General features: G+C 43.1%; 3 protein-coding genes across 5 annotated transcripts in view; all 3 read right to left on the bottom strand.

Moving 5' to 3' along the window:
* Positions 1–11,217, bottom strand: part of recql5 (RecQ helicase-like 5) — a 12,303-nt gene extending 1,086 nt beyond the window's left edge. The window contains exons 1-19 of one of the 3 annotated variants that reach the window (XM_040123582.1): positions 11,156–11,217; positions 10,862–11,034; positions 9,890–10,650; positions 8,902–8,998; positions 8,705–8,816; positions 8,460–8,622; positions 8,297–8,379; positions 4,076–4,288; positions 3,840–3,936; positions 3,007–3,043; positions 2,862–2,920; positions 2,180–2,250; positions 1,974–2,067; positions 1,718–1,906; positions 941–1,596; positions 801–846; positions 504–725; positions 315–387; positions 1–212 (exon numbers count right to left, since the gene is read on the bottom strand). The exon at positions 1–212 is cut by the window's left edge and continues 1,086 nt beyond it. In XM_040123582.1, the coding sequence (XP_039979516.1) occupies positions 88–212; positions 315–387; positions 504–725; positions 801–846; positions 941–1,596; positions 1,718–1,906; positions 1,974–2,067; positions 2,180–2,250; positions 2,862–2,920; positions 3,007–3,043; positions 3,840–3,936; positions 4,076–4,288; positions 8,297–8,379; positions 8,460–8,622; positions 8,705–8,816; positions 8,902–8,998; positions 9,890–10,650; positions 10,862–10,958 (3,195 nt within the window). In that variant the 5' untranslated portion in view covers positions 10,959–11,034; positions 11,156–11,217 and the 3' untranslated portion in view covers positions 1–87. Of the gene's footprint in view, positions 213–314; positions 388–503; positions 726–800; positions 847–940; positions 1,597–1,717; positions 1,907–1,973; positions 2,068–2,179; positions 2,251–2,861; positions 2,921–3,006; positions 3,044–3,839; positions 3,937–4,075; positions 4,289–8,296; positions 8,380–8,459; positions 8,623–8,704; positions 8,817–8,901; positions 8,999–9,889; positions 10,651–10,861 lie in introns of all 3 variants that reach the window. The other 2 variants (XM_040123583.1, XM_040123581.1) reach the window with 2 other exon arrangements.
* Positions 11,218–12,736: 1,519 nt separating this feature from the next.
* On the bottom strand, positions 12,737–18,048 carry LOC120805790 (butyrophilin subfamily 3 member A3-like). The gene is made up of 10 exons (XM_040156365.1): positions 17,852–18,048; positions 16,153–16,228; positions 15,604–15,702; positions 15,145–15,246; positions 14,924–15,058; positions 14,674–14,811; positions 14,525–14,576; positions 14,409–14,435; positions 13,685–13,711; positions 12,737–13,598 (listed from the first exon to the last, which is right to left on the bottom strand). The coding sequence occupies exons 2-10, from the start codon at positions 16,210–16,212 to the stop codon at positions 13,039–13,041; spliced, it is 1,200 nt and encodes a 399-aa protein (XP_040012299.1). The 5' UTR covers positions 16,213–16,228; positions 17,852–18,048; the 3' UTR covers positions 12,737–13,038.
* A 2,088-nt stretch (positions 18,049–20,136) lies between these two features.
* Positions 20,137–27,482, bottom strand: si:ch73-364h19.1. The gene is made up of 5 exons (XM_040117098.1): positions 27,407–27,482; positions 26,708–26,817; positions 24,229–24,321; positions 23,720–23,890; positions 20,137–21,466 (listed from the first exon to the last, which is right to left on the bottom strand). Exons 1-5 carry the CDS (start codon positions 27,480–27,482, stop codon positions 21,287–21,289), a joined length of 630 nt encoding a protein of 209 aa, XP_039973032.1. The 3' UTR covers positions 20,137–21,286.
* Between the last annotated feature and the right edge of the window lie 223 nt (positions 27,483–27,705).

The following is a 27,705-nucleotide window of genomic DNA, read 5'->3' on the forward strand; positions in this document are numbered from 1 at the left end:
TGTGTCGAAGCCTGAGATCAGGGGAACAATAGGCACTGACAAAGTGGAAGGGGTTTGGCCCTAAACATGGCTACATTTCCCTTCCCATCATTCCTTGTTCTCTGTGGTTTTACAGCTGTGCGGTCTTTTAAGATGCTTCCAGTCCGCCTCGCTCTCACAGCGCTGGACTTTGCTGAAGAACTTCTTGATGAGAGCTTTGGCTTCTGCTTTAACTGTGGACACAGAGACAAGAGTTAGAAAATAGTCCATTGCTTGTAGCGGTGCAAAGCTGGGGTATTTTTTTTATTATTTTTAAAGATTTATCCCCAGCTTGCCTTGACCTTTTCCCCGACTTCTTCCTTCTGCCAGAAGGTGAGACAAGTAGCGAGCAAAGGACTTGAACAGCTCCTACAACCGAGGAAAAACAACCATCTGAGAATTCATCAGCAAACAAGTCAAACATGTCATTTTCTTTTCACACGGCTGCTTCTCTCCAGGCATGAAATGATAATTGCCTCTCTCACCTTGGTGGCAAACTTTCCCTGAGTGTAAAACGGGTCCAGATAGCGGACCACAATATCGGCCGCCTCCTTCAGCGTCACCGGCTTCGGCGGCTCGTTCACCGGGTGCAACGCCCTCTCCTGCACGTTAGGGTTGAAGGTTACTCTTCTGCTGCTGCCGTCTGCGGGCCGTCTGCGCTTTGCTGGAGGAGACGCCTCTCTGTTGGCTTTCGTATCATCTGTCAACTGGACATATATGTATCATCATCAGTTACTGTGCAGGCGATAAATCTCAAGATTGGATGGGAAACAGGCACCTACCCCTTGTATTAGAGCTGGTTTAGCTTTTTCCTCTGGTTTGTTTTGTCTGTGTGAGGGGTAAAAAACTTCTGTTAGAGTGGATAAAAGAGAATTTTTCCTGCTAAGTTTTCACAAAATGGTGCAATTACTCTGTGGCAGACCTCATATCCTCTTTAGATGCATCTGGAACCTGCATCAGCTCCAAAGTCTCTGTTTTATGCGTTTCCTCCTCGTCCTCATCAGCTATAACTATTACATCTTTTTTACTTTCTTCGTTGATCACATCCTGAGTCTCTGATTCCACAGGACTGCTCTCTGCAGCTTCCACAGTGACAGGTGAGTGATCCCGCCGGCTAATGTTTTCTTGAGGCATCAGAGTGGTAGTTTGAGATAACGTGGCATCAAGTCCCTTCAGCGTGTCCGGCTCCTCCTGGCTTTTTTCTGTTGTTTGTTTCTTTGCAAAGTACTGGGAAATGTTGCGGGAACTCTTTGCCGCTTCCACCAGCTTCTGCTGCTTCTTGCTCATGGCTTTGCCCCCCTTTGTCGGGCTGTTCATGGAGGCAGCGACTGCATTTGCTCTGGCTCTGATGGATGATGTTGCAGCCGAAGATGCATCTTTGTTTGTCTCTTTTGTTCTCTCCTTATTCCCCTTGAGAGATGGCTCTCCATAGCCTCCCGAGCTGTCATTGTAAAACCCGCCACTCTCTGACTTTTTGTTAGAAGCAGTGTCCAACATGGAGGGCTTCAGCAGATCCTTGGCAGTCTGGAAGGGATTGGATGAGCCCCTCTGGCCTGCCCCTACCCTCTTACGCTTCATCTGGTGGAATAATGGAAAAATGAATACATGTTTTAAATCTGAAGGATAGTCTGCAGCCACAAGACTCAACAATAGTTGCTTATGAATTAGCTGAAGAAAGGGTATACTAAAGTGATCTTACTGAGTAGATTTCAGATGCAGACGTGAACCCCTGCAGCTCCTCAGGAAAGGTAGAAAAGGAGGAGGAGGATGCTTCCCCTTTGGGTTTTGACTCAGCTTCTCTGGATTCACTGCTGCTGTTGTTAGTCTCGTCATCTTCCCCTCTTTCTCCTCCAGCCGAGGGAGGGGCTGCTTTCTTCATCTCTGACACCTTCAGAATAACAGATGTGTCAGGCATATGTCCTCCTTACATCAACAGCAGAAGAGTCGGGAGTTACCTTCTTGAGGACGGCAGCTTTGTACAAGTTGGAGGACTTGCTGTTCCTGAAGACTTCATGTTCAATATCCACCGCCAAGGATCGAGTGTCACATCTGGGAGATGGAGAGAAGACGAGGAACAATAAAAGGTGTTACGGTGTTAATCTTCAGCAGAAAATTGACTGTGTATAAGAGTGATGTTTGAAGCTTGTGTCTGCATAATTACTTGAATGCGTCTTCTGCCCCCTGGTGGCCGTGTAATGCCTCTTCCAAGAGGTACAAGCAGTGCTCTCTGGCCTGAAATATAAAGTTAAATAATAATTCTATAATTAAAAAAAACTGTGATAAATAAAATTGTCAAGTTTTAATCAAGGCCATAGGTGTTAAGAAGAAGAATTATAATATTTCAATCAATTAAAAAGACATTTGAGTTGGTGATATGTTTGCAGGAAAATTCCCACAATTTGCACAGACATCCCCAAAATGCCTAAAGTTTGTGGTCACGTGAGTTCAAATATGCTCTGTATTTAGATCAATATGTTTTAGCTGCATTCATCATCAAGAGGAATGTACCAACTATGCATAAGTAGCAGGAAAAAAATCCTCATTTCAGATACTAAAGCTGTAGATTCCCACTTTTAGTGTACAAAATGTCATCACTTGTAATACAGATGGGCCACAGTAGCGGGATTTTATTTTCATCTGCTGCAGTCTCCTTTTCTTTGTTTTTCTTTTTTCAAAGTGTTGTACATGCACTTTCATTCACAGCAGTGTTGTATTGCTCAGTTGAAACGTTGGCTCCAACTTCTCCCCTTCACATGTCATGAGTCGCTGAATTCCTGTAGACGTGTTAATGAATGCAGCTGGCATGAGGAATGTGTTTGCGGCGTTCAAGTGCTCCATCGTACCTTTACAGTGAGCCTGGGGATCCTCTGGCTGCTGGCTTCTCTGAGCGGGCAGTCAGCATCTGCACAGAGGGACAAACTGGTTACACGACGATACACGTCAGCCTGAATATTCATTCCCAGTTATTTTCTTCTTTATTAATATTACCTGGGAGAACAAAGTCTTCCCTCTGCCCGTCAGTTCCCTGAAGAAACACGAGCACAGACAGAAGTTAGTCGTTAGTTCTAGATATTCCTCTAAAACAAAGAAACTTCCAGTCAAACAGTCTACATCTGATGTGCTGATGCATTCTTTGTAATATTTTAGAGAAGCGACGCGCACTGGTGCACTTCCTCCATCTCTGCGGCATTACCGCTCAGCTCCGGACGAGATTGAACGTTAACATCACCCCGAACCCCTCTACTGCCATTTAGATGTATCTTTTCAGTTTGAAATAGACCCTGTGTCAGCTTGACAGTAACTTTAAAAGTGAAGACTAAACATTATGCTCAGTATGGCCCTGTCATACTTTATTCAAGACATGTCTACTGCATATACTTTCATCTTTCAAGCCTGTAAGGGGTGGGTATTTATATATTTTGGGTGTAGCATCACTTTAACCTGGTAATTCTCTTCAATGTCACAGAAGTAGTTCTTCCTGGTTCTTACTGGTCTCCTTAATTTCCATTACGATCATCACTTCTTTGTTGTTTATGTTCTGTTTCTACTATTTTACGATTATGACATTCCTGTTTTCATTGACGCTGTGGACCTGCTGAAGAATAGTCTCCCTTCAGTTTTGTGCTGATTCCACCTAACATGTGGGAGCGATTTACTACAAGCTGCACCTACAGGGGCCCCAACAGCCCACAGCTGGCGAACAGATGTACAGACACACAATGCAAACAATAATTGAAGTTTTTTGGTTAAGTCTGAGAAGTTTGCTCTTCTAAAAAAAAAAAAAAAAAAGGAGTTTGTGTGTGTTGGTTATTATGATTCACCTTCCGTAGGTCCATCTGCTTCTTGAAGAGGTCAGAAAACTCCTTTTTCCTCTTTATGGCATCATCTTCGCTACTGCCGGCTTCCCCTTCATCATGCCTACAAGGTGTGACATCAGTGTTAGTCTACATGTTCACCATTACTTTCTATTACACTGAATCTACACTGCAAAACTGAAACATCTTAAGTGGGACGAATCAAGTCAACATTTCAGGAAATGTCACTAAGGTTGTCCTGCCTCTCGAAGCCGTAGCCCTTCTTTCCTCCTTCGTAAAGGTTTGGCTGGAAACCGAACGGTCCTTTGGGCTCTTTGCTCTCAGTCTTGGTGCTGAGGGCCGCCGCTCTCTCCAGCTGGGCTCGTACAGCTTTAGGGTCACGGCAGTAGTCGCAGGCGCCCGCACAGTTTGGCGTCTTGTCCCCAAAGAACTTGGAGATGATGGCATGACGACAACTGTTGGGTAGATGAGCGACGCTGCGTATTGGAAACTGAATACATGTAAGGACAGGCACGTGATAGTTTATTCTAACTTGCAGGAACTCTAACAATACGTGTTAGAGTTTGCATTTGAATGGTCGAGAACCATGATGTTTTTGTGCACACAGCAAACACCTCTCCATCATACACAAGCTGTTTGGAGAGGCTATCTAGTGCATGATTGATCTATTAGATGTTGTGTAACCATCTCACACTAACCATGATCAATACTTCTATTATAAAATAAGCAAAACATGGCTCCCTTGTCACATTAAATAAAAAATATAGCTGTCTGGCAAACACAATACTAACGCTAATAGCCACAGGGCTATTAGCTTCTGTACAGATATCAAGAATGCATTAGAGCAAATTAAATCTTAATTTGGGAAGTGATTTTCAGTCTTATTTTCCTACACATTAGGAAGTTTTTGGACACTCGACTCTTATTCATTTCTAACAAGACCTCGCCTTCTTCCTGCATGTTACGGTTTTTATTAAAATCCCTACTTTACGTGTGACTGCTTCCACTCTTTTTATAAAAAGGCTGCACACTCGTGTGTCCAGTATTATGTAACAGCCAATATTCACACCACACACACAGACACACACATACACACACGCACACCGAGTGTGTTTGGGACGAAGCTCATTAGACGAGCCACTTCAACAACCTACTAACTATCTTGCTGGAAATGGAAACGTCTCCACAGCCATGAAAGAGAGAGGAGCAGCCTTACCAAAGGAGGTGGGGAAAGACTGAGAGGCACACAAAGAGTCTGTGAATCAATCGTCACTCCCAGGCAGCACTGTCAAAGAGAAAACAGCTTTGGAGGCTGACAAACTAGAGTAAGGCGCACAGCAGATAACTATCCATGTTCGTGTGTCACTACTAAAAAAACCTCCAAAAAGAAGAGAACAAGCCCGAGGACAGGAGAGAGAACAACAGATAAAAAGGCTCAAAGCAAGAGAAGGTTAAAGAGGAGCGTGAAGGAAAACAAAGGAGCAGCAAGTGGGATTTGTTTTTGTGTGTCATCTCATATTTCCCCAACTCCACGTGCAGACCATCATCCGTACCTTAGGGATTATCCCTCCTAACCCTGATCTGGACCAGACCGCTAATCTCAGGCGGCCTCCGAACACTCCTCCTCTGGATGACGTCCCGCACGTTCCAACAACAAACTAACAGCAGGTAACTCCTTCAGGGAAAAATGCCATGCCCTTCACCGTCTCCTCCTCATCAATTGGTCTGCTTACATCTGTTTTGTAATTTCTGCCAGTTAGTCTGGGCTTGGCTGAGCGTGTGAAAACAACAAGGACTCCCACAGGTAGGTGCCCTTCACCATGTGTTTGAGAGACAAAGCACCTGAGAAATACTGCAGGCTGGGGAGAATGAAAAGAATGTGGTCAAATATACAGACTTGTTAAGCTAGCCTGCTTAAAAATGAGGGGGTGGGGTAACTCTGTGGTTACACACTATCACAATGGCATTTTGACAGCTGGATGTGTAAGGAGTTTCTCACTGATGAACACAGTCTGCAAATGATAATGTTCCCCATTAAACCTAACACAGAGCCAAAGGGTTAATGCGGAAATGTATAAATTGGGGTTGAATAATAACAGAGAGTCAGACTGAAAGGCAATAATGTCCATATATTTCTTTCTGCAAATTTCATGTATGAATTTAATATTCAAAAATGGATATAAAAGAGGTCTAAAATTGACACCCACCAAGCACTGACTGTGAAGAAATGTAATTTATCAATCATGGTCATCTGCCACATTAGCTTACTTTCTAAGGTAATAACAGCCTCTGGTTTGGTAAAACTTTTGGACAGAGTCAGGCTAATGGTTTCCCGTTTCCAGTCTTTATGCTAAGCTAAGATAACGCTGCCAACGGAAAGTTTCGGCAAGACATAATAAAGCCTATTAATTAAAAACTATTCCTTTGACAATGTAAATAACTTTATTCTATTATATAGTGTTTGCATTATTTTGCATTTCAAAACATTGTTAAATAAGGGGTTCAGCAAAAAAATAAATGGTCTTAAATTTCAGCAAAAAGCTGAACACTCAGACCATTTCAATTACTGTAGAGCAAAATTACACAGTCAAGAGTAAATCACGTATAACTTCACACTCCTACACCAGCCATTAAAATGACATTATTATTATAAACACCTTACAGTCTATACATATCGAACATTGTGGAACATGTGCCAGGAGAGACTTCTGTTCAACAGTTCAACAAAGAGAAGGACCCCATTTTTTTTATTCACCTCTTTTTTTTTTTTTTAGGTTGTCTTACAGAAAGCCTAACAGAGGGTTAACCTGTTAGTTATGCTGAACACCATAAACTACGAGCACCACCCCCTGTATCATTACCCTGGTAGACAGACTCACTCTCAGACACACACTTGGCTAGAAACACTACATGCTTTGTTACATCTGTTCATTCCCAGGCAAAAAAAACCTCCTCTTTTCTCTCCCTCTAATCCTCCCACTTTCCCTTTTAAAAATCATAAAACCACAGTTAGGTAGCACTTTATCATGGTTATAGATGAACAGCGGAAAATTATGCGCTTGTGCCAACACACCAGCAATGTCACCTTACCCATTCAGGGTGTCACTAACAACCAACAGGAGTTACAGTATATCCTGATGACACTGAACTTAGGTAAATAAATGGGATACTGTGTAAACCAAATTAAAGCTTGACCTTTTCAGTGTAAATACATCCACCCCATTTCTGCCTCGTCAATAAGATGGATGCCAGAGAACAGACGCTGACCCTTCTGAACAGGATATGGGGAAAGTTGCAGGGTCTGCCCAGTGCCAACGCTATAGAGCTGGGAGCTTTCTTCGTCCTCTTAACCTTCATCTGTGAGTGTCAGCTCTCTTTCCTTACTGATTTTCTGTGTTCTTTCAGACCGAGCTGGTAATGATACTGTTGATTTGCTCTCCCACAGTGGTGGTCCTGCTCATGACTGTGCTGACCTGTGCGACCTGCTGCTGTTGTCGCAAGACCAAGATGAAGGGACCGAACATCTGAGCAGACGTGCTCCGCACATGGAGAATTATTTACTCAGGCAATTTCTGGACGTATAAACTCCGACATCAGGCATCTAAGCACAGGAGATGTTGTTGTTGATGACACAAGAAAGAAAAAACAAAACAACAAAAGCAGGCTTTCTCTGCAGTTCACGCAAGCACCATGAATCCTGCAGAGTTAATGAAAGATCATACTGAGAGTCATTTTCATGTAAGTCATAGGCAGATATTCAAGATCTGTCTCATTGGAGCCTCGTACAGGGTGTGCTCACTGACACTGAGGAGGCCCAACCCTTGAAAAACAAAGCACCTGACAAAGACAGAGAAGGATGTCCTGCCAGGCTGCCAGAGGCACGTGCCAAAGCTGCCAGGTTTTCAGGAGAATCCACATTCCTCTGAGCATCCCTGAACAACGCCTCTGACCTGAGAAAAAGGCAGGGCCAACCCCAGTTGCAACTAATAATGCGGGCGAAATACATCGAATATGAGCGGTAAAAATGTATAGAATCATTGTAAAAAAAAACAAAAAACTGCAGAACATTAACAGCGAGTTACACGGTGAAGCATGACGGGGAAAGGCAAATTGGTTTGTTACCGCATTTGTAAACCTGACTATGTCATTCTGAAGGAATGAGAATCGGCAGAGGAGGGAGAAGCCGTTTTTAAACCTGACAGTGCCCCTTCACATACTGTGCAACAAACCATAAAGAGAGATCAAGTTTGCCCTCTGCTGTACGCAAACTGAAATAGCATATAAGTGATGAAAGTTATGGTTAATGTATAAACCTGCATGTTGTATTTGTGCAAAGGACAAAGGAACTGTGTAAAGACCTGATGCTTTGACTTTAACACTTATTGTTCTGCTTACTTTGAGTTGTCAGCAATAAAGAAAAAGCAACGACTTGGATGCATGGGAGCACTAATTTCTTCACTTACCCTTCTTGCTCACACAATGACACCATGGCCTGAAAGTCTGTAATGGCTGTTTTGTCCGTCTCCTTTGCAGAGCCACGTTTTTCCTGCAGACAAGTTGTTTCAGAGATGTTCACAAACCTTGACATTAATCCTTACATTCTGAGTCCTCTGTTGCTGTGCTGACCTGTCTGCGGGCGACCTCCTGGCGGATGAGGAAGTTAAGTTGCTCCTTATCTCTCGGGGAGTAGTATGTGCGACAGAAGGAGGGCAGTCCGTCTCTCCCTGCTCGTCCAGACTCTTGGTAGTAACTGGCCAGAGACTTAGCAAGGTTCCAATGAGCTACAAACCTGGGGGATTATCATAAACATCAGCACATACAAAATACTGTAGCCGATACAAAATAACACAGCAGAAACCTCACTGCCTCACCTGACATTGGCCTTGTCTACTCCCATACCAAAGCTGATGGTAGCTACAATAACCAACACCTTCCCCTGCATCCACTCATTCTGGACCTCTGTGCGATCTCCTGCTTTCAGACCTGTAAAAGCAGAAGTCAAACACATAAACCCCAAATCCCGAATATTTTTTAATCCTACACATACTTATGAGAAAGACACTCTTACCCGCATGATAAGGCTTGGCCAGGACTCCAAGCTTGGTCAGCTGGTAAGCCACTGTTTCACAGCCTTCCCTGGTCCGACAGTAAACAATCCCACAACCCTGTTCACAAAGGATGGGAGTGATCAGATAGTGTGAGGTAAACGGCCAAAACGGACTATTATTCTTCTGCATCAAGTAAGTATTTTATTTATGAATCTGCAGGAAGTGAGTTTGTTACATAGCACGGCTGAGCGGATGTTATCACAGAGTACGTCAAGATAACCGTTTCATGGTCCCGTTATAAAATGTCCTGCCTCCAGCACATGTTGCATCTGTCACAACTATTAGAGTTGAATGTGAGTGATTTCAGGGCTCAAAACTTGGCTTGGCTTTTAAAAATATCCTAACTGTCTGTAAATTGATTTTGTTTTTTAGTACCTTACTTTTGCTCCATTTTTATTCTTATTCTTCTAGGTTACATATGCGGAGCAAACGCCAAGACACATTCTTTGTATGCTTGCATATATGGCTAATATAACAGCATATATCTGCATGTATGTTGTCTAATAGGGAACAAAAAAAACTGCAGCACAGAAATGCCAAAAAATATTTTTAAACTATTACACAAGTCCACCAGAGAGCAGTGAGGAGTTTAGTTTTCAATTTTAAAGTGTATCGCTCACATTTGGATATATGGATCCAGTATCAGTATGCTCTACCAGGAGTCAAGAACTTTTAAGGCTTTATTTCATTTTGCTTGAATCCATAGACTTTAACCATAACTAACTAATATAACTAACCATAGTTAACCTAAGTTTCAGATATTTTTGTTTCTGTCTTTTCAAATGAGCTGTTTTTTGTCTACTGCTCCAACATGATATTAATGTAACTGTTATGTCAAAAAAAAAAAAAACAGAAACATGGATGAATGAGGGCTAAGCAGATGGTGATCTATCACTTAAGAGAAGAGGAGCAGAGACACACACACCTCACAGAGTCCAGTCCACTGACCTGTCCATCAGACCCACTGCCCAGTGCCAGTGCCTTCTTGATAAAGGCATGGAGGTGGACGTAGGGGTTCGGCAGCAGCTCCCGGAAGATCACATCATATTGCAAGTTACTGCGGAAAACAGGTGTAACAAAAGATAGCGGCAAGCGTAGCCTCAGGGACTGAGCAATGTCCTCTTGTACATTCTTGGGCGCAGTCGCTGTCAGGGCCAAGCAGGGAACTCCAGGCAAGCGTGAGCGCAGCTCACCCAGTTTGAGGTAGTCCGGCCTAAAATCGTGGCCCCACTGGGAGACGCAGTGAGCCTCGTCCACGGCCAGGTAGGACAACAGGCCACGGGAGCATAGGCCTGTCAGGCAGGGCTGGAACGAGGGAGAGGCCACCATCTCTGGAGTGATGTAGAGCAGCTTCAGCTTGGGGCTGCTGCTCTCCAGGTCGGTCAGGATCAGACGGCGCTCGCCTGCCGGGAGCTTGGAGTTGATGGAGCAAGCGGGGATGTTCAGCTCCTTCAGGTGGTGCACTTGGTCCTGGGGACAAACACAGGATGGGAGTAATACAGAACTGAGACTGCACACAAAATCCTCCACGTGTCTGAAGGGGTCTGCATTGGAGTGGAAGAGCCAGAGCCTGAGACAGAGACTGACCTGAATGAGAGCGATGAGCGGGGATATAACCAGAGTGATGCCCTCAGCCAGCACTGCGGGGAGCTGGTAACAGAGGGACTTTCCTGCTCCAGTAGGCATGCACACAAATACATCCCTGTCTCCTACACACAGACAACACCAGCGTGTCACACATTACTGTCTCCCTGGCAACGACAACACTACCCGTGAGAGACACTTCACGTCAGGCTTCATGTTATTAACCGTCAGAGAAGTTCCCTTGTCGCTGTTAGCCAGCTAACGTCCGCTAGGTAGCACAGAGCTTCCGAAACTAACACGGCAGTTCAAAAAAAAAACGTCTGCTGGCGGACTTACCTCTGATGACGGCTTTGACAACGTCCTGCTGTAGCTCAGACCTGAAGCTGTCAAACCCAAAGTGGGTTTTTAAAGCCTGTTCTAAACTTGTTGTCATCGTCTTTCTGTTGTAAAAACCCCTGGGGCGCCGTCGCACGCCGATGACATCATCAGAGTCGTGAAAAGCTCTGAAACTGAAAATAAAAGTTTAAAAAAAAACATCTGTGTAGTGATCCCATACCTTTCGTTCTTAAAGTCCATTCAACTTTGCCCTTTTGTTTTATTTCATATTAATATGGTGAAAAGAGGCGCCACCGTTAGAGCTCTCGGTGCAGCTGGTAAACGCCTCTCAGGTGATCACATGCAAGGGATGCACTGTGTGGCCAAAAGTAGGTGGACAGGGCTGTCCACCTACTTTTGGGCACCAAAGGCATGCGTATTCCACACCATAGGGATACTACATTGCAACCAAGTCCCGCATTTAAAATTTTGCTCAAGTAAAGGTCAATGTTATCAACAATATGTCCCAAAAAGTAAAAGTACTAAATTATGCAGAACAGCCCTTTTTGTTGATGGCTCATTAGGCTATTATCGATGCATCAACATGCAAGCAGCATCTTAATGCTGTGGATGCTCGAGGCGGAGCTGATTTTTTTACGGTTTCATGCGCTGCTGGGTGCTTTAATCGATACCGATGCATCATATTAGAAAAAGACTGTCATGTGAGCCATGAATAACAAGAACTTCTGGATTGCCAGGTTGTGGAAAATACATCAATAAAGGGTAATGGGTTTTTTTCTCGATTCACGAGCAAAAGTCAGTCAGTCAGTCTTATAAATATTAATAAATCGTTAACAAAGGATTCAACAATAATCCATCAAGTCTGTAGTTATAAACGTTAATAAGCAGTTTCAGATCATTTGTAAAGGCGAAGGGGAGCCAGGAAACATTTAAGAAAGATACTCCACCAGAGTGCACTGGGATTTTTCACAACTTCCTGTATATTACAACCATGTAGAGCAAATAAATAAAGCTTGTTTATAAAATATAGTTCACAAAATTACCTCATTTGCAAGCAGTCATTACTCTACTATAGTATCATGGCCAGATTAATTTATAGGGGTGTGTGCAGTTTTTCTATGCTGGAATATTACTAGCCCCAGGTTTTTCTGTGATTTACTATTATGCAACATAAACGCACATAGCTGAGACAAAGAAAGTCTTCAAACTAGATTTTTTGTTTTAGAAGTGCACAGTCCTACGCAAATTTACCACAAACTAGTTAACAGCTTTCGGGGCCTCTGGAGTTTAGGGGTGTCAGTGCAGTTGCTTACTTTGCCCAGTTGGTAATCCAACCTTGTCTTCTATTAGACATTAATCTCCTAAAAGGAAAAAGTCTCAATTTTGTTCCCCTTTAATTTCCCACAACATAAAGCATTTTTCTTACTATTTTCCAGTAACACATGTCTAAATTCTGTATGTCTGTTTACAAAATTTATTGAAACTACGTGACGCTTAAACTGAGTGACATTTTCAAACTCAGTAGCAGTGTTCCGCATGGCTGCCTGATTACATTAAAATGGAAATACTGTAGATGTCTTGTGAATCATTTTAATAAATATTAACTCCAAATTCAGGTAAACCGATCTCCACTAGACATGAAAATAAAGCTTGGTTCATTTGTAAAGAGGGAGCCAGAAGATAAGAGTTTAAGAGATCAGTTACCTTGCTCTTTAGCATTAAAAAATACCTCACCCTTTGATACATTTACTTCCATTTACTACCCTGTGTGCCGGCTTTGTCTGCACGTATAATTTTTAAGATTCGGCTTTTTTGTTTGTTACACCAAACAGTGCAGCCCCGTGCCAATAAACAGACCAAAATTTAATTCACAGATTTGGTTTATTTATTATTCACAGAGTGCATTCTCACTGCAGGATTAATATTGCACAATACATTACATTAATGCTATAGCCTTTATTTCAAACATATGAAAATACATCATGTATGTGAGCAAAGGGTAACATGATAACTTGGTAGCAACAATCACATTGAAGCAGCAGCAGCGTAGAGTGTGGTCACATAGTGGTCTTTTACATCAGGATCTCTGTTTCGGATTACAGTATTATATAACCTGGTTTCTTATACTTTAATATGATGTCTACTGGATTTTGAAGGAAGAGGTGACAGAAGGAAACTCAACCCCAGAGGCAGGATGTGGAGCAGAGACATTGGGTCTTGGCTGCCGGGGACCTGATCACCAGATCTTTGATGATCTCCACTGTACCAAACAAGGGGAAGAGCTTCTCAGTGAAGCTCTCATTGTAGGTGTAAATGTGTAAGTGTTTTTCCACATCATAGAAGGACAGCTGGCCGTGGTCATAGTCGAGGTAGATGCCCACCTTGCGGGGGATGAGGCCCGGCGGCAGGGCAGTGAAGGGCACGGTCAGCGCCTTCAGCTCAGTGCCCCTCTCCAGCCGCAGGGTCAGGTACCCTGTATTGGTGTTCAGCGACTTGAAGCCTTTCCTCAGGGATGACTCTTTAGCCACGCCCAGCCGCCAGTCCCGCTCGCCCACCTCCACCTCCCAGTAGTGGCGGCCGGAGCTGAAGCCCTCCATCCCGACAGCACACCACCAGCCGTCGAAGCGCTCGTGGTAGTTGGGAACATCCTTCCGCTCAAAGCCGCAGCGCATCCTCTTCTCATCGGTAGAGATGAGCAGATCAGGGTTGGCTGTGTCCAGATCCAGGCTCACCTCAACTACAGGGACACGTAACAGTTTGAATCACCAGACAGGTTCAGAAAAGATTAGACTGACTAAAACTTTGATAAAATGAATGCTGTACCTGCAGCATCTGAGATCCAGTCCCACACTGCAAGAACAGAAGACTTTTGTAGTAAGAGAGGACAGTGAATGCAACAACATAATGATGCAAAACTGGTTTTACAGGTTCAGAAAACTGTGTTTTCAGTTTGAAGATATGGGTGGAATTACCAGTATTTATGGACCAGAAAGTGGATATTGTTATGAAATGAGAGAATGTAAACATGAAAAAATGCTTTAAAACAAGTCACATATGTCCTGTAGGGACTACAGTGCTTTCTTTATTTTGTTTTCATGTGCATTTAATTGTTTGGTGATAATGGGTGTTATTTTGGTTTCATTTTTTGTCTGTACAAAGACCGTTTTCTGTTCACATGGATGTTTACCTGACAAAGACCTCGAAGGGCAAAATTCTGCATCAACTAAAATTTTGGGAGCCGGCAAATTTCAGTGTGTGGCAACCTCTCCTCTTCCTTTGCAGGACGTTTTTTGCACCGAGCTGTTGTTGGATGTGCACACTTTCCACCTTCTTCCCCACAAACCTAATGGTGAGCCTTGTGGATGTTCATTTATTTGGATGGTGCAAAAGCACAATTGAACGGTCTATAGAAGTTCTGTACAATGATATTTACCACAGCAAGCAGTCAAAATGCAACTTGAAAGCAGTGAGGCGGTTGTTCGTAGTGGTTTTAGATAAAACACATCAGGTTTGATTTACGAATGCTGATCTATTGTATGTCACTCACCTGGCTGAGGAATGTAGGATATGGCACCTGAAAGGAAACAATAACAGACTCATAGGGATGTGTAAGCTTACATATGTACAATAAAATTCAACTTAATTCAGTTTCAATTTACAAACCAATATTCTGAGTCCTCTGCTTCCACATGAGCCACTGCTGCGGTATGGCGTCCTGCAAGAACACACCAGGAAGGCTTGTATAACACCTGAATAATATTATTTAACTCAAGTGCGGATCACACCGTGTGTATTGTAATATGGACTACTACCTTATCCGGGCGCTGCAGCATTAAAGTCCACATGACCAGCTCCATAGCAGTCAGCAGACTGGGGACACGGCCCCAACGCCAGGCTGACTGCAGGTCCTCCAGAATCTTTGCCACAGGTTCCCCAGGCCTCACGCTTTGCTACAAGATGATCAGTGAGATTCAAAATTGTCTATTGAGTAAAAAAAAAAATCTCCAAAACTCAGTCAGGTGAACAGGAAACAGGAAATGTGAGGAAAAGTGAACTTCCTACCTCAGGCTGAGCTCTCAGGTCCCTGACCCAGTTGAGGATCAGGTTTTTGGCCTGCAGCAGGTCCTGTTCATTAATCAAATCAGGCAGTTTGCCCTCATCCATCTCTGGCCAGCCATCGGTCTGCAGGGGCCTCTTCTGCAGACAAATCACACCTAGTGAATAAACCTCACTATACGTTGAGTCAGCATAGTTATATCCTGCCCCTGTTCCTGAATAAGCACCTTGCTCTCCAGCATAGAGGCCCACTGCAGGATGAAAAGCCTGCAGAGAGGAGTTGGCCAGGTGTCATCCTGGCTCCAGATGTGCTCCAGGACTGCTGACCTCTGGAGCAAGAAAGCAGAGAGGCAAACACAGGATTGGTGAAGGTAGAATCAACATCATCATCATTTCTGAAGATAGGATCACAGCACATCGCAATACTACGACTTGACTGGTGAGGAAATCAGAGATTAATATCCTTTTTACCAGGCTGACATCCAATGGTCAACCAACAAAAAGATGCTTCGTAACTAATATCGTTGTCCTTTCACGTCATGTCTAGTTTCATTAGTGAATTGTTAACAATATATTATTGCTTATAACCTGCTCAGTACAGACAAGTCAGTCCTGAAAGCGCACACTAACAGGTGATTCCGTACAAATGTATACAATGTACATAGTGCATTTGCAAGAGGTTGTACCTGGCACACGCGGTTTAGGTCTCTAGCCAGATCCACAACAAACAGCTGATCCTCATCCAGAGGCTCCCTCTTGTCCTTATTTGCTCTCTTGTGTGATTCCTGCAGTGGAATTTTAAAAATGAAGGCATTTCTGTGGGAAACTGTTTGGAAAGGGAAGAGTTCTCAGCAAAAGAGAAAAAAAAAGACATGCGGAGGACATTAGTGCTGCTTTACAAGTGCCTTAGATAGTAATAAGGTCAAACTAGAGAGGAGCTAGTCGCCCAGCCTGATCAAAATGCACATCGTGGCTCTGTTCCTGTCAGCAGAAACAAAAGACATCTCTCCCTTCCAGACTCCCTGCCTTGATTCATCTCATCAGCACCCCTCTGCCTACAATAGCTGAGTCTTGTTAAATCGAAATGCGTGCAGTCACGTGGCGCTATATAAATGTTGTCATGTCAACTGTCTTGACGTAGGTGTCAATGTGACCCAAAACCATCCTGCTAGGATCAAAACAGGTTTTAACATTAAACACACCATGTTTCCCTAGAGTGTACCGAAACGTGCTACCTTTATCTTGGCCGTCAGGTTTTTGGCCGGCTCCACCATGAAGTGAAAACACTGCATCATCTTGGCTGGTCTGGTCCTAAAGTGAAAAAGACAAATAAATGCTGCTTTAGATAATCACACGACCACGTCTTAATTACCAGCAAAAGCTCCACCATTTGTTCCTGTTAGCAGCCTCGACACCCCCACACAGGACGTTACATGTTGATGAAATTTACATGAATATATTTGAGATTAATCTGGTACTTCCTTGTTCATTGTGTGCTGAAGTGAAACATCTCAGCTTGTTGCGTACAATCAGGTGGCCTTTACCCCTGCTATTAAAGACGATGTCAACCGTTTGAGGGCAACTTTCTGTTGGTAAGCTTTTCAAATTTGGACTTTATTTGGTGAAGCAGGATGTATAATGAGTTTTGGCCTCTGAGAGGGGCCACTGTCTCAGCAGACTACTGGCCTTCGGTCCTTAAGGGACACATCTTTGCCGTTAAAAATATCCTTTGAGGAGGCGGCCTCTGAATTGGAACACCGCTAACGTACGCTTTCAAAACACCAGCGTGCCATGTAAACCATTAAACAAACGATGGAAAGTTCACACGGCCATTTAGAAAGCATGACATCTCGGTGTGATCCCAACAACTTATTCGGAAGATGAGGGATGCTGTGTCCTCGGGCATAAATGATCCACTAACCACGTTAATGAAGTCAAAGTATCTGCGGTGAGACATGAGATATGGCCACATCAGGTCACATTGGAGGCAGAGACCAGAAGGGATCATTAACTGCCGCAGAACTAAGCAATGAGACGCAGGCCGTCTGAAACGTGACGGGCCTTCCAGTGTAAAGCCTCAGCTGCCAGTCTGATTGTTCCCTTGCTTAGTCCCCCTGTCTCTCTGTCCTCCTCCTCCTCCTCATTTTCCTCCTTTTGGCCCTCTCTTACCTTCTTGCCTTCGTCTTCTGCAGAAAAATACATGGGCTCAGTCCGTGTCTGGCTGGCACTGAAGCGGTTAGGAGGACCGGTCTGAACAGGTTCTAATGCCCAACCAGACCGAGGATGATGTGGGTGAAGTCACCGGCATAAAAAGAGCCTCTCTGCACACTGATGTCACTTCACCCGATTTAATTCCAAGGAACTAGTTTTTATCTAAAGTTTTATTAAACACAGCCACAAACAGTCCTGGTTTGACTATGAATGAAGTTATTCTGGTTGCCCCATTTCAGCTCAGTCACGTCCCATAAAGCTGCAGCACTGAGGTGTTTACAGAAGCCTTGTCTGTGGTTCATATATTGTGGTTTAATACAATGTCTGCAGTAAAATACTACATTTGCATACATAGGTTGACAAGATCCTGGAATTGCAGGGTCTGAAACGAAACCACTGGAGTCTGAAAAAAAGAAGGATCTGTTTTCTGTCGTGGGACGACGTGACCGTGCAGCTTTTGTGCAGTCACAGCGACCCAGTTCTAGGCCCGCTGATCACTGCGCATGAGGTAAACACACACCTGCCGTGTGACTTTGCGGCAAATCTGCAGCATAGACGCAGTTAAACTCCCTCTTCACGATGCAAAACTGACTTATCTGCAGAATGAGCACATTTCATAAATTTCCCCTGCTAATTTCATATAGGGCGTCCCTGCAGTGCGTCCCGCGTGACAACACAAATAACATGCGGCTGATCATAACGCGCACATGACGCACGGCTCACCTTGCTCCGCGGAGGGCTGGTGAAGCAGTTTGGATCTCCTCTCGTCTCAGAAGCGTGCGGACCCCGCGACGGAAAGAGTTCGGTTCGTGTGCTGCAGTGTCCGACCTTGTTTACGTACCAGACCGGTCGGGGAGGTTCGGTTTTTTCCGGCAGTGACGAAAGCGGCTCTTCAGTGGACAGGGCGCGCGGCCATGTTTGTAAGGTACACGCGACGCCGCCGCTGACACACGCAGTTGTGGTGTACTTTACTTGAGTATTTCCATTTTCCTCCTACTTTACAGTTCCACTCCACTACAATTCAGGGGGGAATATTTTGACTCCACAGCATTTGGCAGCATCGGTTACTAGTTACATTGCAGATGAAGATTTTACTTACAAAACATTCAGTTTATAAAATATAATGCATTATGACAAACTGACCAGCCTAACAGTATATGAAGTTGTAAATGAACTCAATCAAATGCAACATTAAAATGTTTCTTACATGTTTAAACATCAGTAATAATAATCCTATAATCTATAAAAATGTAACCCAGGGGCCATTCTGCTCCATAGGAAATAATTCTGCTTTTTATACTTTCAGGACAATTTTCAGCTGATAAAACCTTTGTCTCTTACCTAAGTATTATTTTCATCACAGGACCTTGGACTATTTTTACAATATTGTATTGCTACTTTTACTTAAGTAACGGATCTGAATACGTCCACCGCTGCTCTTTACAGTCACTTCAGACCAGCAAGACTGAACTAGTGGTGGGGTTTTAAATTTAATCCTGATATACTAGATACTGGACTTTTGGGGCCTATGCCAATACTGATTTTAGGGGGTGAAAAAAATCTGATATCAATATATCGGCCAATATTCTTTATATATGTATATATTTATATGTATGCGTATAGATATGAATCTATACATAAATACCGTATATGTTAGAGTTATATTTAAAAGGGAAAACGATGGGGACGTTGCTCATTAACTTTCCGGCAATGTATTTCTCACACTAGTTCCGAACTTACCATGTAGACACCGCTTGACTCCGCACCACAATCTGCTCGGCTGTGGTGCGTACTCCGCCGCATGTGCTGCGGACAGTGCTGAAAGTATTGTAAACAATGGAGTCGTAGCGTGCTCTGCTGGACAAACTATGTGATAACACCATTTCTAAGTTACCCCGGGCATGTTTTTTGGCATTATGTTCCGTAGAAAAAAAAGTTTTCATATCAGCCAACAAATACGCCGATACCGATATATCTGTGATAGGCCAATATCGGCCAATAAGATCAGCCAACTGATATATATCGGTTGAGCTCTACTGTATTTATTCGCAGGGGTATTAACTTACGACTACTGCCCCCATCAGGCCTATGATCATAGACTTGATATGTGACACAGTATGTGTAGGTCTATTGTTCAACAAAAAGCTAAGTAAATGTAATCACTGTTTATGTGACTGAATGTGATTGAAACACATGAGAACTTAAAGTCAAAATACAGATTACTTCAGAAGCATTAGGATTTTGACTGAACATAAACCCAAATGACCTCTTCAAATATGTGCAATCTAGCATGTTATCAGACAGCGCCATGCCGTTAAAGCCTGTCTGTAACATGTTGTATATGCTAAACTTTTATTAGATGATGATGACGAGGAAAATGTCACGTCCCCACTCTTCGGGGTTCGTGGCCTAATCGTGGATGAGACTTGTGTTTTATTGGGGAAACTCCTGTGATTCACAAAGAGTGGTATTTTTGTCTACTTCAAAAACGAGACAAATGTAGCAGTCTATTGCCTGCAGGCTCCTACAACAGCCTCTGAACGTCTAATGGACTTTCCAAAATGTCTCCCAAAGAGAAAAACAGAACAAAATAGGCTTTTCTTTATGTACTGACGACTAAATACAAATTCTTAACTTTGATAATATCAAATATTCTGACCTGTTTCTAGCACATACCTTTTTAGAGTAACATTTACAGTAAATGATTATAGTAAAAAAAAAAATTTCAATTACGTACTTAGGTCAGTGTCTTAACTGAATATTTTTGGTTCTGTAGAAGACTCATTCCCTGACAAAATAATGTCAGCAAATAACAGACATACTTTAAACAGTGGAGAAACAACAAACTGTTTGTGACTGAGGCTCATAAGATATTTGGAACACATGTTGGAAAATGTGTTTAGCCAATGGAGCTAAATAGCAATACACTTCTTAAACTGGACACCAAATGTCAAAGGACTGATCTCTACATGTTTGTTAAAAAAATCATAATCAGCTGCTGCTACTGTCCATTAACAAACCCATAAAAGATTTTATTACATTGGTTTTTGACAGAGAAATAGTGAGGAGTCTCTTCATTTTTCTTAAATAAATACAGTTCAAGACAATGTGCAGGACAAGGATTTTGCACGTGTACATGGTAAGTTACAGAAAAAAACTTTGCTGGATCAAGACAAACAAAACAGGTCTTGACAAGGAACTTGGTATTGTTTTCATTTGACATTCACTCTGCTGAGGACTTGAAGCTTGGTGGAGAAAGGAACAAAGAAACCCTTTTTCTGCCCTGACTTGAGTGAAGGAGACTCAACACATACGATAATATAAAATATTATTTTATAAATTGTTTGATAAGGAACTGAGAAATCATAGAGTCCCATCTGCCTTAGCAGAGAAAAAAATAACTGAGGTAAAGTGGTAAAAAGAAAAAAAAAACTTTTGATGAATCCATTAACATAAATTGTCTTATTATAATGTTGTATCATAACTTCATGAAAGGCACGCTCATCAGCACTTCTTTTAATCCTCCCCCTCTCGGGCTGAACCACATGCTGGAGCAGTATGGCTCAGCCTCAGCGGGGAACAGAGACATGCTTTACAGCAACTCATCAAACAGGTCGCTGATAACCTTACAAACCAGACAATGAGGTCCGTGGCTGAGGAGCAGCAGAGTAACAGAGGAGAGCAAACAGCGAAAACAAATGTTCACCAACAGAGTTTAATCAGGAAAGTAAACAGCGTTTCCCTTTTTGGTATGTTTCAGTCCTGTAGGCCATAAATCTCCTCTTCCTCTGTCCTCATCACGATGTACCAGCCACCTCAGTAAATGTTATTATCCAGTTTCTCTCTTTTGAAATTCATCAGCAGGTACAGTACAGAAACCATCACAAAGTGTTTTTTAGCATTGATATGTGCCCACCAAGTCTGTCCTTTGCTGAAGGGTGTGCACCATCTCTATGGCTGCCCCTCAACTCGTGAACCAACATTAGCTGTCTCTCAGCATAACCTCAGCGTTGAGGTATCTGAATCGGCCTGTGTGAATGTGTGAGCGATCCAATCGGGATCAGTCTTCAGCTTTTGTGTTCATTCGGTGACTTCGTCTGTATGAAGGCGATCAGGTTTCTTTCACGTTCACCAGGCAGCTTGAGATCTAGATCCGTATCAGACAGGTGGAACAGTGCTGTTAGTGTCTGAGTTGACTGGATGAGGTGTGTCAGTATGAATTTCAGGCCCTGTGTTGGTGTAGGTACTCTGAGGAGGAGAGATGTCCAGACTTGATGAGAGGATGTTGTGCGGCAGCTCCATAGACTGGCGGATACTCTCCTCATATGTTGGAGGTGGCTGTGGGACATGTGGAAACAAAAAGATTTTTGAAACAGAGTTTTATCATATATATTACATGCAAAGCTTTGGGCTGAAGAGTGGTATTTCATTTTGTTGCACATTCACCCAGCGCGACAAAGAGAAAGCTTTAAAGCTATACTAATCAATATTTTCAAATTAACAATGGATTCAATGATTATGCTGCATGTGAAAGGTGTTGCTTGTGTTGATGAACCCACTGAGAATTATCAACCAACTCTGTAGTTTCCCTCACCTCTAGGGACTTTCTTAGCATCTTCCAGCTCATTGTTTTGGTTTTTAGACCCACACTTAGCAATGTGGCAAACTTGTTAGCAAACAGTTGCTCATTTACACATCCAGCACATAGAGCAACATTACTATTCATTTGGAGTTGTGTTTGTGTCCACCTGATTAAATTAAGTTGAATATTTACTCTCTTTCAGATCTGTTTTTGGTCTCTACCAACTCCTGAGGAAAATATCTGTCTCTTAGCTGGTAAATGCGCAGCCATGTTAACCAGCTAGTCACTAACTGTGTCTGACTGCTGTTTGGTGAAGGGCAGGTAGTGTACAGTGGGGTTATAGAGCTTTTTCACTGAAAACAGCTGCATAGTGCGGCAAAAAACGGTGCCATGAGGGCGGTGAGAGTAAACCAAAATGGTAAATTAATGGACAGCTAATCAGTGAGCCGAAACTCACTACAAAGCTTTGTAAAGCTGAGTGGAGCTGCAGATTCAGGTTATAATTCTCTGTAGGTTTAGCACTATGAGCGACCACTTTAAAAATGTTGCACAGTGTCATTGATACATGGTTACAGAAATATCAATTATAGCTGCTTTGAGGGAGATTTGCTCAAATTAGATGTTGAGTTTCATTTGGTTATAACGGAAAAGGCTACAATAGATTCATTGATTCACTTGATTTACTTTTTTGTCATCCTGCTCACTTGGTAACACTTGAAGTGAGTCCACACATTAGGATCCTTACATTTATTTTAAATTTTCCAATTTTTATGGAGCTTTTTCTCACTTGCTGGAGAACATTATCCCTCTTGCTTGTCTAATGAGAGTGTGTGAAGCCCTTTAAAACTATTACTGTGAGTTTGAGTCATACAAATATAGACTACACATTTTAAGTCATAAACAGTATAAAAACTAAAAATGATAACAACAAAAATCTTCTGGAAATCAGCAATTTAGAAGGAGGAAGACAAAAATGACATTTCAAAGGATGAGTGTTGCTTGGAGAACATCCTTAGGTCTGATATCTACCCCTGAACATGTTTGTATTTACATACCAATTAATCTGTCCCCTCATCAGAACATGGTTTTCTCCAATGCATTATCTTTTTGATCAAATCTTGTAGATTCACACTCCCTGACTGAGTCCCCTTATCTTTTAATTGCTTGGGGACCCTCAGGCGACACATGCAACCCTACAACCCTGCGCTCTGTCTGATACACACGCGCGTGTGTGCACGTGCACGCATGCACACCAGGCCGCAAAAAGTTTTACTACCATCCTGCCTGAGGCCACAGGACAGACTCTACTAACAGAGTCGAAAAGGGGGGCAGGGAGACTTTCAGAAACTAGTGACAGGTTGACTCGAAAGTACCTTGTGTGAATGTGCTTTCTGTATTTGTGTGTGTGTGTGTGTGTGTGTGTGAGAGAGAGATGGGTAGTCATGCTAGGGACTGTTTAATTAAGGAAAAGGAGGGGAGGTCAAAGAAGAAGAAAAAACAGTAGAAGACAGGATCACAAAGCAGCATTCTCAGGCTCTGTTTGCATTCAGGATGCAGGCTTTAATTATGTTTGATGTGCCTTTTTCTCATTACCTTGTTTGCTCAAGCGTTGTGCGAGTCAAAAGCTCAGCGAAAGATCAACATGGTAAAACCCTGAAACGCGGCTGCCAGCACAATTCAGCATTAGATGAGCTGATAGAGCATCCTGTTTACTGGGCTCTGAATGCAGTCTAATCTTTGAACACGGTCCTGTTACAATATTGTATGACAGCGTGGTAATAATAGAAAGAGCCTCCTTATTCTGTCTCCATTGATTGTGAAACTATAGATTAGCGACCTCAATAACATGCAGAGTTTACATGAGCTTTAGCCTTCTTTGAAACTATAATAGGAGTAAAATATCTTCCCTATTCCCAAGCTTAACAACAGCACCTGAAATATTCCATTGTCAAAGCATTTGTGACTGTATCAATTGCTCTGACACATTCCTAATCCCTAAAATACCCCACCTCCGTCACAATGGATCCATTGAGGCCGAAGCGGTCCGCGATCATCATGTGGATCTGCCTCTGGCGGTCCTTCTTTCGAACGCTCTCATAAGAGGGGAGCCTCGGCAGGGGGGCCTCTAGTGTGGGCAGGCTATAGCTGGAGGGCAGGCTGACAAAGAATAGCTGACCTGCCTGCTGAGACACAAACAGGCCCAAAAACAGAGGGAAAGTTATGAAGGACAGGAAACAGAAGCTTTTATATGCTGAGGATTTATGGATAATGGCCCAAATACACCCCATCACTGGTACCCACTTAAAATATAAATCCCAGTAAGCTGGGGTCACTGAAACATTCATTTCAGAGATGGGCACTGCCCAATCCACCCAGTGAGATGTGTATTGTACAGTATGTATTGTAATAGGGAACTGAGAGTGTGTCTTTATCTATTGCAATGGTGCACTGGATACAGAATGGAAGACTTGTGTGTCTTAATAGCAGATGATGCCAAATCACTACGGGGCTCTCCCACCTGAGTGTTGTTATCATCTATGATCTGAGTCTGCTCCAGACAAGGAGATCCCACCAGTGTCTGTCTGCTGCTGTAGTACTGAGGAGGAGCATCCTGTAAAACAAGCAGTAATGACTGTAACAAGTGTGTCTCAGAACCTTGGTTATTAATTAACCTGTTTCAGTTCATGGCATTTTTTAGTTTACACTTTAACTCAGTGATCTGCAGTGTGCGGCCCTGGTGTTCTATCCGCAATTAGTCCAAAATCCACTAATGTCAGCCCAATTGCCCAATTTTCATGCCTTGTTTAATCACTGTAGACGCTGGCTGCTTTAGCAATACCATAAATTATCTAATCAATAAGACGACCACCCCCTGATTTCCTTGTCTCCTCCCAGTCCCACCCCCCTCTAAAACAAGACCTGTCAGCGTCTCACTGTATGAGGTCGCCAGGAAAGCTAGGTAATTGCCTTGGGTCCAAACGAGTCTCCTTTGTGTGGAGAACAATGTGATGCCCCGCTGTGTCATCAGAGTCCCTAGGCAACAAACCACACTGTGTGGTCTTTTCAGCATCTCTCTATTCCCCTTGTAACTGCGGCAGGTACCTCTTAACGAGCACACTCCAATACACATTATGGCCTCGAAAGCCATTTGGGCGGGCATTACAACAAAGTCAATTTGTTGCCTGACTGAGATTTAAATCCAACATGAGGATAAGAGGTTGTTAGAAGACCATTTGCTGCTAATACTAACGAGATTTCTTCTGACTTTTAGAGGCAGCACGAGCGGGGGTTCCGCAGTTACACTGAGGAGTATTAAAGTATCAGGTTCATCATTTTCCCAGGCCAGTTTAAACAATGACATCACTCACACTTAGAGTGACGCACTCTATCGACCTTTGCCATAACCCTCACATCAGTTCAGAGACAGAAGCGACACCAAAAAGGTGATGTCAGAGGTCACTTTCTCTCACTGGTTTTTTTTTTGCTTTTAAGAAGCAAAAAAAAAAAAATCCTCAGGAGAGAGAAAAAAAAGAGAGTTGTCCTTTTGTCTCCCGCCATTGATTCAGCCAGTGTGAAAAAGCACAACCGTGTAAAATCAGTGTTGAAGTCGGGGGAGGACCCCAGCGGCAGTGTGCCTTTTTCAACGCCGCAACCTAAAGGAGATCCATTGTCCCCCTTGTGTCCCCAGCACCCACAGTGGGGTCTGTCCACTATTCATGGAGCAAAGTGAAGCAGGGAAAGGTATGTGACTATGAAGTCGAAGACATGAAATGTCCCACAGGAACACAATGAGAGAGTGTTTGTGTGTTTCCCTAATGGATTAACTAACCTTCAATTTCTCTCTCAATACCCTAAAAACCAAAACAGCCTTCTCTCTTTTCAATCACACACCTCAGTAACATGTAAGAACTGGTTTCAGCGCAAATATCTGACAACGTCTGGGTGTATTAAATAACCCATAATAAATGGAAATAAACCCTGAAACTACAAAATGGGTGCAGACTCTGGCACTCTGGACTCTGTTTGCAATTTGTCACGTGTGGTTTACTGTACCAACCTGACAGTAAGTTAAGGCAGCCAGTGTTGTCTTATCAGCCAGACTGTGTGTGGATACAGCTGTAACTAGAGGTCAGCATGGCCAGTTTGCACCGGTTAAACGCTCTGTTAGTCCCTTAAATGGGACGACAGACCGTCTCCATTAAAACCACAGCTGAACAGAGCTTCCTGTTTCTGTTGCAAGGGGGCGGGGGGGTGGTGTCTCTGCAGTGTGAAGATAACACTGTAACTTCACCCCTGGGACTTATGGAGGTGAGAAACAAGTCAGGAAGAGGAAGCAGAGAGAATGGACAACCAGTGAAAAGTTGCCTCTGTGGAGTGTTTACATTTCTTTTCCACCTCTTCCTGCACCATCTCCTCGAGATTTACAGATGTACAACCGCTTATCTTTAGCAGGTAGAGAGATACAGTATGTGCCGTTGGAGGTGTGCCGTCTGTAAAAAATTTGATTAATAATGATTTAAAATGTCACACACTCCCTTAAAAAGGTAAGAGATCGGGCTGTTTTTGCTTCACCTGCTCTGCTAGTGTTAGAAACAAAATTTGATTTGCAGTGATTTAATTACATTGGTGCTGAACTTGCATCACTATGCGTGATAAGTGCTAATTCTGTTCAATTCCATTAGAGTTACTGTGGCACTCAGAGATATTTCTGGAGAGCAGCTAATTCAGTTGAGGCAAATGCATTGACTGACAATGATCACATCAAGTTTATTTTAGTCCTTTTCCCACAGCCATGCAAATTCAATCTGACACTTCTTAATGGCGCTGCACTGGGTGCACATGGTGTCTTTGAGCCCGGCTCCTGTCTGTCAGTGTGATCCAAAACTAATGTTCTGGATCAGGATCAAAACTGAACATGAAGGTCACTTAAAAAAAAAAACATGAAAAAAGAAAAACTTTGCACAAAAGCTACTTTCAGCCTTTTGTTTTCTTCTCACCATATCTGCATGTGGCCCCTGATAGGAGCGGAGTTTGCAGCACTGGGGATCCTTGCGGTAAATAATAGACAGCAGCACCACAATAACCACAAAGAACACCAGAGAAGAAACTGTTGGAAAGCAGGGGGAGAGGGAAATGTTAATCACAGTTAGTCAGACGGCATTTCTTTTCTGGTTCAACAACTTGTGGTACAACTTGCAAAAGTACAGAGTCAGAACAGCTTTTAACAATTTAAATCTTTACTGAAGCTTTTTTTTTATGAAATAGGTGTTGACTTATTTTTGATTGACAATCTGTCTCTACACGTTGAACACTTAAAGGTGTCCTTTCCCTCCTGTGCTCTACCGGTCTGCCAACAACAATGACAACCAGAAAGTAACAGACCTGATAGACTGATTCTGTCATAAATTGTAACTGCGGTTCAGAGCTTTGAGTGCTTTGTGGCAACTGAACCGGCTCTCTTCTGTCACCACATGTGGAAAATGAAAATGAAAATCTTCCAGTGCAACCCTTCTCACGCTGCTGCAATGTGGTCCCATTAAGATGCAAATACTACCCAACAAGCAAATAGGTGAGGAAAAAAAAAAAAGGGAAAAAGAAAAAATCCACACACCTACACAGACAGATATTATGATTAAAGGGTAGTTTCTAAATGGCACTCTATTTCATTTTTAAGACAGTTTCAAGGGTTAACTTACAGGACGCAGCGACCACCGTGAGTTGATCCGATGTCAGCTGTGAGGAGGGAATGGTTGGACTTGCAGTTGTGGACATCTCTTCTGTGTAAACTGTTAACGATCCCTTCAGAAACCCTCCTGAGCTCATCAGCCTCAACACAAAGGCTCTCATTTTTTTTTTCCTTCTCTTTCTCTTTCCCTTTGTTTTTTTTTTTTTTTTTTGTCTTTTCTGTCTTACATCGGAAAAAAGAAGCGGAGACCAGCTCTGCTGCTCCTCGTCATTGTCTCTCCGGTCCCCGCGGACGGGGGGGGCCTGACGG

Source organism: Xiphias gladius, chromosome 3, assembly GCF_016859285.1.
Source record: "Xiphias gladius isolate SHS-SW01 ecotype Sanya breed wild chromosome 3, ASM1685928v1, whole genome shotgun sequence".
Classification (NCBI taxonomy): domain Eukaryota; kingdom Metazoa; phylum Chordata; class Actinopteri; order Istiophoriformes; family Xiphiidae; genus Xiphias; species Xiphias gladius.